The sequence below is a fragment of the Triplophysa rosa genome, linkage group LG6 (assembly GCF_024868665.1).
Source record: "Triplophysa rosa linkage group LG6, Trosa_1v2, whole genome shotgun sequence".
NCBI lineage: Eukaryota > Metazoa > Chordata > Actinopteri > Cypriniformes > Nemacheilidae > Triplophysa > Triplophysa rosa.
In genome coordinates, this window is record NC_079895.1 from 24,411,627 (window position 1) to 24,427,293 (window position 15,667).

Sequence of the window (15,667 nt, forward strand, 5' to 3'; positions counted from 1 at the left end):
ACGCTGGTTAACTTTTAAGTCAGTTACACCAGTTTTGTGAGCATCACTTTTAAGATACAGTATCGAAAGTCCTGTGAGTTTTCATACTGTATTAAAGAAATAGTTGAAAAGGAAAACGTCAATTTTTGTCTTGTCATTTCAAACATATATTTACATACAAAAGTTGTTTTTTAAATGGACAACAAATCTGGACAATATAAAAGTGGTGACTCGTGCACTATTTTTTAAGGTCATATGTAAAGGTTTTATGTGGACAAATGTTCGTTCACTGCTGCTCTTATAAAAAAAGACGTTTGGTCACAAAACGCAAGTTATGCATTCTGTTCCATTTGGTTGCAGGTCATTTAGATGTATTTGAATGCAAGAGCACTTTTAATGTCTATGTCTCCTTAGTTGTACGTCCTAATGTCCTCCAACAGTATTCAAACTGTGTGTGTGTGTGTGTGTGTGTCTAAGTCTGAGGGTACGTGTGATCGCTCTTCTAAACAAATGATCGAGATACAGATGTACGTCAGAGTCCGTAAACATGACAAACGGCACATTTACAGCCGTGGAGAATGAAAGAGGAAAAGATCACTCCATCAACCGACACCTCCATCCTTCACAGAAACCCGAGCACTCTCCTGGAATGTCTGGCTCGCAAAAGAAAAGCCACGTTGAACGTTACAAGCCCCCGTGTCTGAATTTACAACCAAACTTAAAACACAAAGGGGCAGAAGACTTAAAAGGAGACACAAAGACACTTGTGCTTACGTACATGTATCCACACCATTCCCCAGCTTATTTTACCAAAGGGTTTCATATCAGTGTGTAAACACGTTCTGAATCACGCACACTCTCTGACATTTGGATGAAATAGGGGTGTGTTTTCTGTAGTGGAGATGCACATGACATCAGGCAGAGGTGAAACCAGCCTGGATGAAAAACACACGGTTAAAAAAAGTCCCCCGAGGTGCTGGAGTAAAGCGTTGGAAAGCTCGAAGCACTACAAAACTGCAGAGAAAACGTCCTTCCTTGTATAAATGAGAAAAGAATGCTGAAGGTTTGAATATAAAAGTTTCATAATTCTCAGCAGCAGCGATTTTCTCCCTGACGGTGAAATTCTTCAGGCAGATTTTATTACAGTTTGAAGATACGAGAGAGAGGAGTTGGTTAAGGTGAAGCGTGTATTAAAAGCGATATTATCTTTAATATGAATGACTACTGTAATGCGGCGGGAACATTTCGCAGAGGTTTGTTCATGGCCACACGAGTGAGTCAGAGCATTTCAAGCTTAAAACGCAGCATATAATATCATCTCTCATAGCGACAGTCTATTATTTCACTCACCATTAACTCACAGGCACGCGTGTTTCATAGCAAGACTCTTTCTGTAAAGCTGATGCATCACTACAGTTTTCTTTTTTCCTCCAAATACTAACTTAACTTGTATTAAAGACTACACTCGATCCGACACTTTTTTCAGAATACGTACTGGATTTGAGGGCAGAGGAGTTGACTTCGATTTCTCCTCCTTTGATTGGCTGGAAGCAGGCGAGTTCAGAGTCGTACGGTTCTGGGCTGCAGCTTCCTGGGCCGTTCCCGGGACTCGCAGCGCTTCTTTGCTGGGCTTCCTGTTCCTCGTACACGGCTATCAACTGCAAAACACACATCACAATATGATTCAGAAAGACATCCTCTATGGTGTATGTTATAGAATTGATTGTTATAAATCAGGAATGGGCAACTCGGGTCTTAAAGGGCCACTGTCCTGCAGAGTTTAGCTCCAACCCCCATCAAACACACCTGTGTGTCATTTTCAAGTCTTCCTGAAGACTTCAGTTAGTCTTTTCAGGTGTTTTAAATCAGGGTTGGAGCCAAACTCAAATCCATTCTTATTATAAATGGATAGTTGCAGCTCTACAGTCTCACATTTTAAGCCATTGTACAGAAGACAACGTAAGCAAATGTCCTCGCCGACCCATTAAGCAGTAATAGAGTCATCAATTATATCTATGGATTAGATTTCGACAAAAAAAAAATGCCTATAAGTGATACCAAATATGTAATAATAAATCATATCATCCTTGCCTCCAAGTGGTAACATATTAGCTATAGACGGTTTATTCGGACACACGCACCATGCCCGAAGTTAACTTCCAGTCTGTGTTTGTTCGGTCTGGCTAATGGTTAATAATATTTGTTTATATTAATATTTTATAGTATAATAAATCTATTAAATAAATAAATAATTGATTTTTTTTTGTATATACAATTTTTAAAGTAAACAATTTGTTGAATGGTTTGTGTAACTTTGTCGCATGTAAGTTTAGCCAAGTAACGGTTCTTCTACTAGAAACCCAAAATAATACTGGCTAGACAGAATTTTAATCTACTAGCTAATGTAATTTACTTGTTTTTTCTTTTGTTTGTTATTAGAAATAATCGGCAGGGACTCGATGTGTAGTTTGGGCCACAAAAGCGTGCATGCGCAGTAATGTTTGTTTATGTTGTTTCTTTGAAACCATCTATAAAAAAACGTATGAACAGTGTTTTTCCTGCATAGAAAAATTGGAGGCGGCCGCCTCTGTCAAATTTCGTGCCGCCTCAGTCTCTCGCCAAAAGTACGTCGGGGTATTCACAAAAAACACTCCGTGTATTCTGTCAACAGACTGTCATTTCTAACTGCAGTTGCGGCATTACGCCACTTAGGAGGCGCTGTTTCATTATCAGTCCAGTGAGGCGCTGAAGAGTTGCAGTACAAGAGCTAATAGGAGCTGTATTAGCTGTGTTTCACGGCTTTTCAGGTGAATATTGTTTGTTTTGCATCCAAGTAGGTTTCTTAAATTGTATGATGTTTTAAGCTGTGCAGTTGGCTTGCTGAATCAGCATTATACTGTACACAGCGAGTTCGCCAGTATGAACGCACATTGTGATCAGAGCGACTCGCAAACAAATGACTCTTTTGAACCGATTCGTTTAACCTGTTGAAACTTTTCAGTCACTAGCGAATATAAAAATATCAGTGAATCATTCAAAGCTCAGTAAACCACAAGAGAACGCAGGACGCGAATGAGTTTTGCAAATTTAGTACGACTGGTTAATTTAGTTGGCTATTGTGGACTGAAAAGTTAGTTGAAAAGAATAAAAAGCTTTATTTGATTTAAAAACATTTCTGTTTGGTTGAATAAAACTTAAAGTCCCAGTGAAATTAAAAGTTACAATACCTATTTTTTCATGAAATAGTGCAGCGTTTATTGTAAATAGTTTATCAATGTGGGCCATTCTATTTTTAAAATTCGCGTGCCCTCATAATCTTTAACTAAAATCTGAAAATGCACTTCCTTCCTGTAATGACTATCCATCTTAAATGATGTATGTTAGACGGCGTGGGCGGTGCATCCCTTCCACTGTCAGTCTGCTGCCAGTTCCATTTCAAAATGCAACGGCTGTTTTTATACATCCAATCAAAACGCTGAGAAAGACGAAAGCCACACCCACTATTTTTCTCATTAGAAATTCCAGTTCACTTGGAGATGCGTCAAAATACGGAAGTAAAAACGATCGCAACTTCCGGTTCACGGTGACTTAAATAATTGTAATTTTCTTCAAATTTTTATGTTTTAATATGTTAAGTGTTTGGTTAAGCCCCTTAAAGGTACGGTAGGCATACATGTGCGTGCGTGTACAAGATAAGGATGGCACCCATTTTGAGCCAGGAAAAACCCTGATGAATAATTTTGCTTCGCTATTTTAACACAAATTATTTAATTTGAAATAAAATCAATGTATCTTTTTTCTTACTCTAACCGAGAAAGCGACAGCCCTCACCACGAATTACAGTATGCGAAATACATCTGTACGTTTAAAATCATATTATGGGGTATACACTACAAACAGTTCACTGTAAATGACTAAACATTACAGAACTAAACATCCTATAAACACTAGAAAATGGCCAACAACACCCAATATTGCGCACTAGAGTAAATCAAGGATTTCCGACACAAAAAAATTGAAAAAAATGTAAACTAATTTAGCCACCTTTTACAATATTTACAGTAAACAACTCAGTGTGCTTCATTACCTTCTGAATGAGGACGCTATAGAGGACATCTAAAGAGCCCAGCATTGCCAACACGCATCAGGTTGATCTATTCACTTCACTCAGCTGTGTGTTTGTGAAGCCCAGCACAGTTATATACCTACAGATCTCACTTCATTCACAGAGTCAATGACACTGCAGACGACCGGCCGTACTGCTGTTCTAGGGGTCTCTGCGCATGCGTGTCTGTGTGTGTGTGAATGCAGCGAATAGAAAGAGGAGTTTACTGGTAAAACCAAAGGCTTCCCGCGTGAGACGTCAGAAGGCTACACATAAATAAACAATACACTGTGTGACATTCATGTGACATTCAATGAGAAATGGAGCCATAATTGAGCAGAAATGAACCGGTGAGAGCTACAGAGAGAGTTTCGAGAAAGAACTGAAGTGCTGTCATTTCTTTAAACGTGTCATCTGTAATATTTATAAATGATCACAGTGAGAATGTGCGAGAGAGGGACTGTTTATACAAAAAATAACATTTTGTCATGATTTACTTTCACATCATTCTAAACTTGTATGACTGTATTTCATCTGTGGAACACAAAAGGCAGAATGTCATGGGGCCTGACAGCACCAGTCACAATTTACTTTCGTTGCATCTTTTTTTCCACAGAATGAAAGTGAATGGTGACTGAAATGCTTACATCATGCCTAACGTCTCCTGTTGTGATTGATAACAAGTGTTTTTTTTACCTGGAATGACAAAACGCAAAAAAAATCTCTTCTCTGAACAGTCGCACAGCTGTCATCATGAAATATACTGTAGCAATCCAAAAAACTAAGTTACAAAAGAAGTAAGTTTATTTTTCAGTACTCTGAAGAGATTCCGCTGATCTCTTGGCCGATAACTGTGGATTCGCTTTCATCGCATCTTAAATCATACAATGAAAGTGAATAAAGACTTATTAATATTAATATTAAGATGTCACATTCTATTCACAATTTGCACCAAAGAGCTCCTACTTTGACAATCTTCCAATAAGTGGCAAATTGAACTCTTATCACTTCACATTCTCAAAGGACAGTATTTTCACGATCAATAAAAAATACACTATGCTCATTTTCAAACTCGCATCGATCAACAACTAGCCTCCCAATCTAAACATTAAACGGAACGCAACATTACAGCCCTCAATGCAATCCTCACCTTCCCTCAACCAACACCTTCTCATCCATTCATCCATCCCTGATTGCTATCATTTTCTGTCCCTAAACCCTTATTTAGGAGGGTTGTGATTTATTCAAAGAGCAGGAGACGAGAGGAGCACTTCCTCCGCACCAGAGGGAAAAGAGAGCGTGGAGCTTTAGAAATGTCATCAATCTGCTCACCCTGGAAGAGATATGAAGAGAGAGAGAGACGACAGGAAAGAGCAAAGGTTCTTCCACTAATATTTCTCTTTCCTGCGCACTCTCTCTCTCTTCCACTTTGGCTGCGTGTGATGTCTCATTTATATCTAGCAGAATGTCGGCCATTCAATGCAACCGTCTGGGCCTGTGACAGAGGAGAAAATGTGTGTACGAGTTGCCCGTGTATGAGAGGAAACAGGATTTCATTTTTATCTGTTAGCTACAGTAGTAACTATTAGAGTTGTCACAATACCATAAAAAATGTCATATGATACTATACCGGCGGAAGTATCGTGATATCAAGATGTATCACGGTTATGTGTTCGTCCATCAATCAGATCCAGTGTTTCCCCTACCATTACCTTGGGGGGCGCCCCCGCCCCTCCAACGCCACCTCCCGCCCCCCTTGAAGGTCAAGTTAATTACATTTTTTATGTAGCGTTAGATCACAAGAGAAGTCATTTAAGGTTACCTTTCCTATATAACATGTCTATAATACATAACTGAGATGTACACATCATGCGCACTCGGGGACAATAATGTTGATTATATTTTGCCGCTATATCCTCTAATATCTTTATTTATCCTCTAACATTTGAACCCTTTCCGCTACGTGAGCGCTGCTTCTCCAGCCAAAGACACGTCGCATATAAAGACCTGCAGACACCAAGAGCAGGTAAATAAATGTACACTTTTTCTGTAATGCTTAAGTAAACGAAAATGCAGCAGTAATAAAGTATTTTTAGCTGTCAGTCAGTTTACTGTTTGCTATATAGGTTTGTGACAGATTATAAAACATAACGTCTTGTATCTACATAAAACATTTATGATAATAAAAACATAAATAATCAGCATGTTAAGAGCATTTCATTGTGAATCATGTTTTAATTGGAAAGAATATTTAGAATCAGTTCTAGTATGAATGGCATGGAAAGGCCGTTAGTAACTTTGTAAGTACTTCTGCTCATGATATATTTATTTCAGTCGTTACATTTTGTTGTCAGTAGTTTTTTTTTAAATATTAAAATATACCACTGGGACTTCGCTTCAGCACCAGAGCCTACAACACATTTTCTCAGTTGCCAGACCTTCTATGTTTCATACAGACTGTGGCTATCAGAATATAAAGTAAATGGCCTGATAAAACATTAGATTGATTGATTTAACATTATTTATTAAAAAAAGTATTGTCCGGACCTCCGCCGCAAAAAAATATAGAGACTGCAGCCCCCCCCAAAGCCGTAAACCTAGGGGAAACACTGATACAAAATGAACCAAAGTTTCATAAATACACACCTAGATAAACACTCGAAATTTTGAATACTTATACTTAATGAGAATGAATAACTGGCTATAGGGAAAAACTCAAGACAAATCATACAAATGGCATGAAGCAAAAAGCATAAAACAATACTGTAGTATACTTTGTACTGTATTTACTACAGTATACTATTAAATATTATAGTATAACTACACTTTAATATATACTGTAGTATTAACTATAGTATATATAACTATAAAAAAAAAAATTATAAATTACTATATACATTTTAATTATTACACGATGAAAACAACATTTTTCATGTGGGAATTAATTCAATGAGGAACATATTTTTTCTACACAGCAATGAAATGTAAGGCGTAAGTTTGCATGTGAAACTAAACTGGCCATTTTTATACTGAATCATTCAACCGATTCGTTCAAAATGGCTGATTTATTCAAGAATGAAGTGTCTTTATGAGTGACTCATTGAATCACCGACTCGTGTGAATAATTTAAAACACGATTTATTTAGAAACGAAACACTCCTTTGTGTTGTTCAGAGAAACTGAACAATTCTGCTTTGAGTATTTTAGTTGATAAATTAGCACAAAAAAACTTTTTTGACAATATGACAAATGCTATTTAAAGCAACACTATGTAGTTTTTCGACCTTGAAATAATGTCTCTAAAATTATTTCAGTGGTAGAACAACTCTTAACCGGACAAATTCTACTGCCGTTGCTACCTGAGCAGCCTCATAGCAGCTACAACCACAATTCCGTGTTCGGGTCCGTACATTTACATTTACGCATTTGGCAAACGCTTTTATCCAAAGCGACTTACATTGCATTATACTATACATTTGTTTCTGAGTATGTACACACAGCCCCCACCCGTCCCCTGTTTACGGAAGAGTTTCCAAACAATGTTTCTGCATTCCCGGTTCCATTAGTTTAGTAAATAAATTCACATGCATTGCGCGGGGAAGATTACACAGCGACAGTATTTACGACACTAGTTACAGACAGTTGCGCTCATCAACCACATGGGGGAACCCGTGAGCAAATATTCCAAAGTGTTGCTTTAATAATAACTTCTTTTTTATTGAACTGTATAACATCTTGCAACTGTGCTGAAAAACTTGAGAGATACAGCAGAAAGGCGACACAATTCAACATGTTTTAATGCTTTTGCCGAAGTAATGTTCAAATGAACGTTAATGCACATATTCAACATTACTTACAGTACTACGATATTATCGTTTAAAAAAAGTGGCATCGCCAGTATTTTGTACCTTTAGTATTGCGATGCTACAGTAACATCTGTACGCCTGGCAACCTACTACTGTACCACCAAACACACGCACCCGATTCAGACTGTTTGTGAAATAAACATGAACTATAACACAAATTCCCATAAATCTCTATGAAAAGAGAGACCTGAGCCTACATGACTAAAGCACACTCCAAACCACAAAGTAATTTGTTTCCCTGTGGTTGTTTTTCTTTAAACTCCACACAGCTAATAATCCAAACAACCTTTGCCTGAAATGAAAAAGCAGAAGTCGTTCTGTTTCTCGAGGTGTAATTGGATAAATTATAACCAAACCTGAAGAAATTAAGACGCGTGGGCCGAAACGCAGGCCTGCAGCAGGAGGCTACTCAATACAGCCACTTATTTTATTCCCGGCTATTTAATCACAGCACTACCTCCACACAAGCACCTACACAAGTAGAACAAATGTGTCCAAACTTACTTTAGCCAAATGAGTGAAATCCATCAGCTCGATTACCCAATCAGCCTGCTGAACCCGGTCTGGTTCACTTCCCTAAACACAACCACAAGTGCACACCACTCCCTACCAACCCACAGGCTTCACAGGGAACCAATACTGAAAGGTTCAGACTCCCAAATTGGATCAATAGTCCGTTATCAAGTGGAACTGCTCGACAGCGTAAAGAGCCACCTTTAACTCTCTGTCCTTAGAAAGCAAAAAAACTGCCCACCCCTCACAATAAAGGCCCTCAACTAAAGCAGACGCCGCCATTATACTTATCATCATACAATTGTATTGTGTTTGATTTAAGCTACACAATAAAACTTCATTTATACGCTGTTATTCATATTTTCAGTCTAGAGGGCAAGTGGTTGAATATGGATTATCGGCTACTTCCATAAGTAGTTGGGACCATGTGGCGGAGACTTCATCGATATCTCATTCAGCAGGGTGGCATTTGAGTGGCGCAGTCGTCCTCGGAATGTTGATTACTGTTATTTCAGCAAAGGTCTAGAGGCGTTAATTACCGCGTATGACAGTGTAAGACTGACACAGAGAGGAAGATGTTAGAGGGGGCACGGGCAGACCGGCGGCAGGTGTGCTGGCACAGGTGTGTAAAATGTGTGAGATCGATGCCAAATTACATCTGACGGCAGAATCAGAACCTGTCAAGCACAATAACAAAAGCGGCTACATTAGCAGAAGGGACAATGATTTCAGGGTGAGAGAAGGAGGGGCACTAAATGTTACTTCCTTCCTACATAGACCGAAGTGTCCAGCAATGACAAGCAGTAAAATGATTGTGAAAGAGCAGATGTCTGTTTAATTAAAGACGAGTCTAAAAAGGAGTTGTGTTTGTTTTAGTGGAACAATATGTAGGATTTTTGCATAAAAATGTAATTATCCAAGTACCATTAGCAAAGTGTTGTCATATTGACTTCTGTATTAACATTACCCCGAATGTTTACAACAATATTTAAAGTCAGAGAAATTCACAAATGAAACTAGTGTTATAATGTCATCAACTTACGCCTTTGTTATTGTTTTGGAAGCTCTAGCAGTGAAAATGACATATTGTGCCTTTAAAGGTGCAATTTGTGATATTAAGTAATATCTTTTTTATTATCTTAGATTGAGAGAATTCTATCTATACACAACCACGGGTCCTCTCATATTTAATTCGCCATGTTTCTACAGTAGCACTAAACGGACAAAATGCTCTACAGAGCGCGTTTCGTAAATATGTTATCTCCTTCAGCAAAGAAGCAAAAAAGTGCAACATCTTTGTCCTGTGTCAGCCACCGTAGTGCTTCAAAAGGGAGGGGTGGACTAAGACGTTGGTTGCAATTTTGCACCCTTAATGAGAATTTGTATTTGTCATTACTTGTGCAGTAAGGCAAAGGTGGGCAATAAAACCAATTTGTTATCAGTGAAGGAAAAGCAATCCGAGATCAGATTTAGAATACTCACTAGGCTTGTTGCGATAGTTGGTGTCACCGGTGATACACAGTGTCCACCCGCCAACCGATTACATCACTTGTCCACCGCGGCACCGACCCCCACCGTAAATTTGAATTTTTATAGTAATAAATCACTTAGTTTAGTTTAACGCGTCTGCTGCATTCAGTGTAAACGGAACAAGTGTCGCAGCAAAGATCAGCAGCAGGAGACAAAACGATGGCGGAGGCTTTTCTGTCAAAGAACATGTAGTAGAATATGTACTGTCATCAAGAGCCGGTTGCATTTTATTTTTGTTCTAATTTTAAAAAGCCGGTGCTTTGCCATTTATTTCGTATTACTTTATTATTCGTTTCTTATTTATTTGATTTTTGCACAGTGTGTGCCACGATGACTCGATTTGTTAATATAGGCACTCATTTAACGTAAAGGTTTTTTGTTTCGTTTCTTGTTTACTTTTTGCTTGATGTGTGTTGTGATTATTCGTTTTGTTAAAGGCAAACTATCTGACGTTAAGGTTTTTTATATTAGCTTCTTATGTTTTGCATGGTGTGTGCAGTGGTTATTCGTTTTGTAAGGTCTGTGTTTAATAAGCAAATGCCAATGTACTTTTTTGTAGTTTTGTGTGTTTTTATTAAGAAAGATATTGAACCAACCATTAATTCAAGCAATTGCCGTTCCCAAATTGCCGCTGAAACTAATATACGTCACGGCCACCTCTTTGACCACCCCACAGCAAACCCCCCACCCCTGGTGTCACCGGTACTACCGGTGTTTTAACACGTCTATTAACCGGTGGGAAAATTTCATCACCCCCACATCCCTAATACTCACTTTAGATAAGTTTCTAGCATCTATTTACAACAAGTCAGACAAAGCCAGTCATGCAGACAAGCCATTACAAAACAATGTCAGGCAATGCCTGTTGGAATCCAACTGGCAGCCATTAAAGGTTTGTCAGGTAAGTGATGAGATCAGAATGAAAAAGCATAACAGCAGACACCTGAATCTTTAAGCCAGCTTACATTGAGCTTGCATATCTAGGGTAAAACTAAAAACATTTATGATCTGGCTTCCCAAAGATCATTCAGCATATCAGATTCACTCATCTAAACTTTCAAAGAGCCAGAGGATACAAAGAGTTTGTGTGTGTGTATTGTGTTAAAAGCGAAGATTAATAACCTACAGGATATTCTTATCTCAGCCAGTAAATGGGAGATTGTGAGAGAGATTTATCTGCGCATGATTTAACGTTCACCGTTTCTATATGAGATTGACAACACCTGTATTAGCATGTGTGAGAATATTAATGAGCCGGTTAGACAAGTCGAAGACAATATCTGCTCTCCTCAGCAGCCATGACTAAGTCTTATTAAAGCTACCCATTACAACCATATAACATAGAATTAAACACCTGCTGCATACATTGAGACGGTATTGAAGACGACTCCCTAAAGAAAATTTCTTCCCACTGTGCGAGTCAGCTGTGTCTTTATATCATGTCAACACCAGAACACATAAACTTGAGACTGTTTGCGCTGGGAGCTGAAAAAATGTGTTCTAAATGTGATCCATCGCACCTTCGTACTGACTATGAGTCCTGCTAGGTCATACATACAATACATGTATGTTAAGTGAATATGAACTTGTTTTCTTTGCAGTATTTGCAAAGTATCCAGGGGCCGGATTCACGAAACTGTTCTTAAGCCAAAATATAAAATTGTTCTTAAGATAAATTATAGGAAGTTCGTAAGAATGTTCGCAAGTGCGATTCTCAAATATTTCTTAAAACGTTCTCAAAAATAGTTGCGGGAATACATAACATTCCTAACTTTTTTCTTCAATTAGAATTTAAGAAAAAGTATGGCAGTTAAGAAGAATTTTTTGTTTTGCAGTTTTCTGCAAGTAAATGCAAATAGAAACTTTTTAATTGAAATTTGGGAGAAATATTGTTAGTAGTAGTTCACAGAATGAAACAAAAACACTAAATTTTCCATAACTATAAATAGTAAATTCAGAAAAACTGAACATAATTTAGAAATTGTCAATAAAAATTTTATCACTTCAACCATAGATATAAATAACTAGATGCTGCATTAGCATCTGTTTCTATGGGCCGCTATACGTAGGTCGTCCGCCATATTGGAATGGTGCGAGCTGGTCTGTGTTGCCAAGTCTGCAGCTTTCCAGTGGAATTGGGTTACTTTGTAACTGTTGCTCCGGTTTGTTTTATCCACAGGTTAGGAGTGGAAGGATTTTGTCAATCTTAAAATGATTTTATTTATGAATGTTAAGTTGTGTTATTTGAACTAGGGACGTTAGGCTAAGATTTTGTTTCACAGATCTGGCAACCCTGCCAAGCCGGTCCGTTTACACTCAAGAGCAAGCTGACTGTGTATGATTATGAAAACATATTTGTTGTTGTATAAAAACTCAAACATTATATTTCCTACACTATCACATGTCAACAACGAAAGGGCATCCAATTTTTCGGGAATTTAAATGCACAGCCATGGCTGCGCAGTGATGTGGCATTCTAACAAACTGTGAGTGACATCAGTGGACCATTCCAAGATGGCGGACGCATCTACGTGCCTGGAGAGCTTGAATGAGGCATCTAGTTATTGATATCTATGACCACAACCCCTTACACATTTTGGTAGGAACGAAAGATTTAAATTTGTCAATGCAAATGTGAAAAATTACACAATAATTTGATTTGAAGCAACAGACCGAAGTAATTTAAACAAACAACAAATAAAGCAAATAAAGCACACAATATTGCACATACATCTTTTACTCAACAGAGGAAGGGACAATAAAACAGCGCAAAGCGTTTAAAAAAGCGCTCAGGACGTTTTCGAAAACACGGTTTACTCCATAGGATTATAATGTAAAACAGACGCTAGCAGCTTCGAAAAAGAATTCAAGTGTAAACACAGCCTAAGTTTAATATTGATAATTTTTGTCCGTATATTAATTTACAAAACGGATCTGCAACTTACTAATGCATGCTTTCGGAAAATAAATACCAACAAGTTTAAACAGTTCTCAATGTCAATTTCGAGGACAGAATGGCAAATTTCGTAGTTTTTTATAGCTAACTGAAGCACACTGTAGGGCCTTTGAAAGACAATGAAATGAATGAAAACGGTTCTTAATGTCAGCTTGCAGGAGAGCATGGCAGATCTTGTACAAAGTTTTGCCCAAAAAAACTGGAAATACAACCATACATAAAATTCAGTGGACGTTAATAATTGAAAATTATTCATTTAGAAGAATATGTCAAAAGAAAAAAGTGTCAAGTAATGGGAGGCCTGTGCCCCTGTAGAGCTTTGAAAATATGCCAATGCTTTAAAGCACATTTGAAGTTATGTAATTATGCTTTGAAGCACACTTAGAAAAGTTATTCTCAATTTTATTGGTAAACATGATTCTAATATTTGAAACTTACCCAAGGTAAGGGCACAGTCCTATCCAAAAATATTTGATTCTAATAATCATATGTAGCGTTGCACACTGCTGGCATCTAGAATCATTTGAACCAGCATTGTATTGTTCATATCAGAGGGCTCTCTCAACTTCTATCTTACATTTTACTTTTTGTAATACTACAACTACTACATTTTATTCATAGGCGCCTTACTGACACTCAAGGACACCGTACAGCAATTCACCGCACCAAACAACACAACATTCTACAGACTTGAAGAGGAGAGACATATCCCATAAACTTGTGTTAAAACAGCTGTTATACTTCCAAATCAATCTCGTCTCCTACATAGGCAGCATTTAAGAGTTTGCAACAGAGCCAGAGTAGGATGAAACGAGAATCCCCTACAACAGAACATTCTGGACGGAGGCATAGAAAGACCCATTTAAGAGAGCCGACCAACATCAATAAAACACGTGTTCACTTCATCCTCTAACTAATCAAAACCGGTTATTGCTGATTCATGTTCCTTCCCAATCGATAAGATGTTAATCAAGTAAATGTACTGTTATTCAGGTGCCTCGTGCAGACTCTTAAACATGCTTGTCTGCTGTTTAGTGCCGGATGGAGCGCCAGTCACACTTAACTTAAAGCCGTCATGAATCAGCCAACACTGAGCTTTAGTGGAGTCAGCATGTGAAGTGACTGCTTCATTACTGAAGAAGCCAGTATCTGGTCCAGCAAGAAAACAACAGGGGAGTACTTAACTGAGATAAATGCACCTGCCTACAAGCAAGATAACATGTTTAGACTCATTCCACCACATTCATGTTTAAAAGAGAAGTACAACGTTATAACAACCGCAACATTATAAACTCAACAAGTACACTGCGTATTTAATCGGATCGAAATCTGATCTGATTTCATCTGAGGATACAGTCAATTCAATGCATCACTAATGTCTTAAAGTGATAGTTTACCCCAAAATAGAAATGCTGACATCATCCTCTTGTCATTTCAAAACTGTTTGACTTTCTTTCTTCCGCAGAACACAAAATAAGATGCTTTGAAGAATGAGATAATAGAAGTGAACAATCTATTTCACTTCTATTTTCACAATAGAAGTGAAAGTGTGCCGGTTGACAACATTCTTCAAAATATCTTCTTTCGTGTTCTACGGAAGAAAGAAAGTCAACAGGATTGAAATGACAAAAGGGCGAGTAAATGACAGAATTTGTATTTTTGGGTGAACTATCAAGTTAAGGTTATATCACATCCTACTGTTTTTCTGCCCACTGGAAATTTGGACAAAATATTTGAACAGATCTTTAAAACGTTACACAACTTGCCAAAAGTTTTACTGGATCTGGTGAGCTCTTGATGCCCACACACAACAGTTCAACATATGTTGAGAAATGTATTCTCTCAATGTTTCTTCACCTGAGCTGTTGATAACACATTTTTTCAAGTAGTGCCATGCAGTGAGGCATTTGGTGTTTGGTCAAAATCTTCTGCAGGAGGTTGAGCTCTGGAGGATGAAGGTGTCCCTTCCACATCTCTCACATTTATGACATCGCAGTGACCATATGGTCTTTACAATCCTGCCACGTGCACGTTTATTTTTAGGCTTCTTATCCTAAAACTAAAACCACTGAAGTTTTTACTTATAATACAATGCCAAAAATAATGTTTCATGTTTTTAAATGTGTGTGCGCTCCTCACACAAAATGTGTGCAGTTTTAAGATGGACAGAAAATCAAATGCATACTTTTGTCAATTGTGATAAGTTCTCTGTAACCCATATAAATACGACAACTTTCCTCTATGATCAGACCGCTTGGAGTTGTTTCCAGACAGAAATCCTGTAGAATTTAACCAATCAGAGGACGACTTCAAATCTGCTTAAGTGTTTCCAGTTAAGTGTGGCGTATGCATCAGACGGTCAGTCAACACTCTGTGTAGATTTATGGGACTACCTGTCCCATAAATCTACCAACGAAATCACATCCATCAAAGCCCACCCAAAGCTAACGGTGCTAAGTATTTTTGCAATTCTATCTAGTGTCAGCAGTGACACAAAAATTATACACTTTAAGGCCAAAAAATATATAAATGCCTGTCATAGACTGATTAAGACTTAAAATAGCAGGGAGAGGGAGATGTGTGTGTGAGTGTGAGTGTGTGTGAGAGAGAGAGTGAGAGAGAGTGAGAGAGTGAGAGAGAGTGAGAGAGAGAGAGAGAGAGAGAGAGAGAGAGAGAGAGAGAGAGAGAGAGAGAGAGAGAGAGAGAGAGAGAGAGAGA

General features: G+C 38.0%; 1 protein-coding gene across 1 annotated transcript in view; it reads right to left on the bottom strand.

Annotated features, from left to right (window-relative positions):
- Positions 1 to 15,667, bottom strand: part of LOC130555537 (partitioning defective 3 homolog B-like) — a 122,830-nt gene that overhangs the window by 59,269 nt on the left and 47,894 nt on the right. Inside the window, exon 4 of the mRNA XM_057335830.1 lies at positions 1,475 to 1,637. Within this exon, the coding sequence (XP_057191813.1) occupies positions 1,475 to 1,637 (163 nt within the window). The remainder of the gene's footprint in view (positions 1 to 1,474; positions 1,638 to 15,667) is intronic.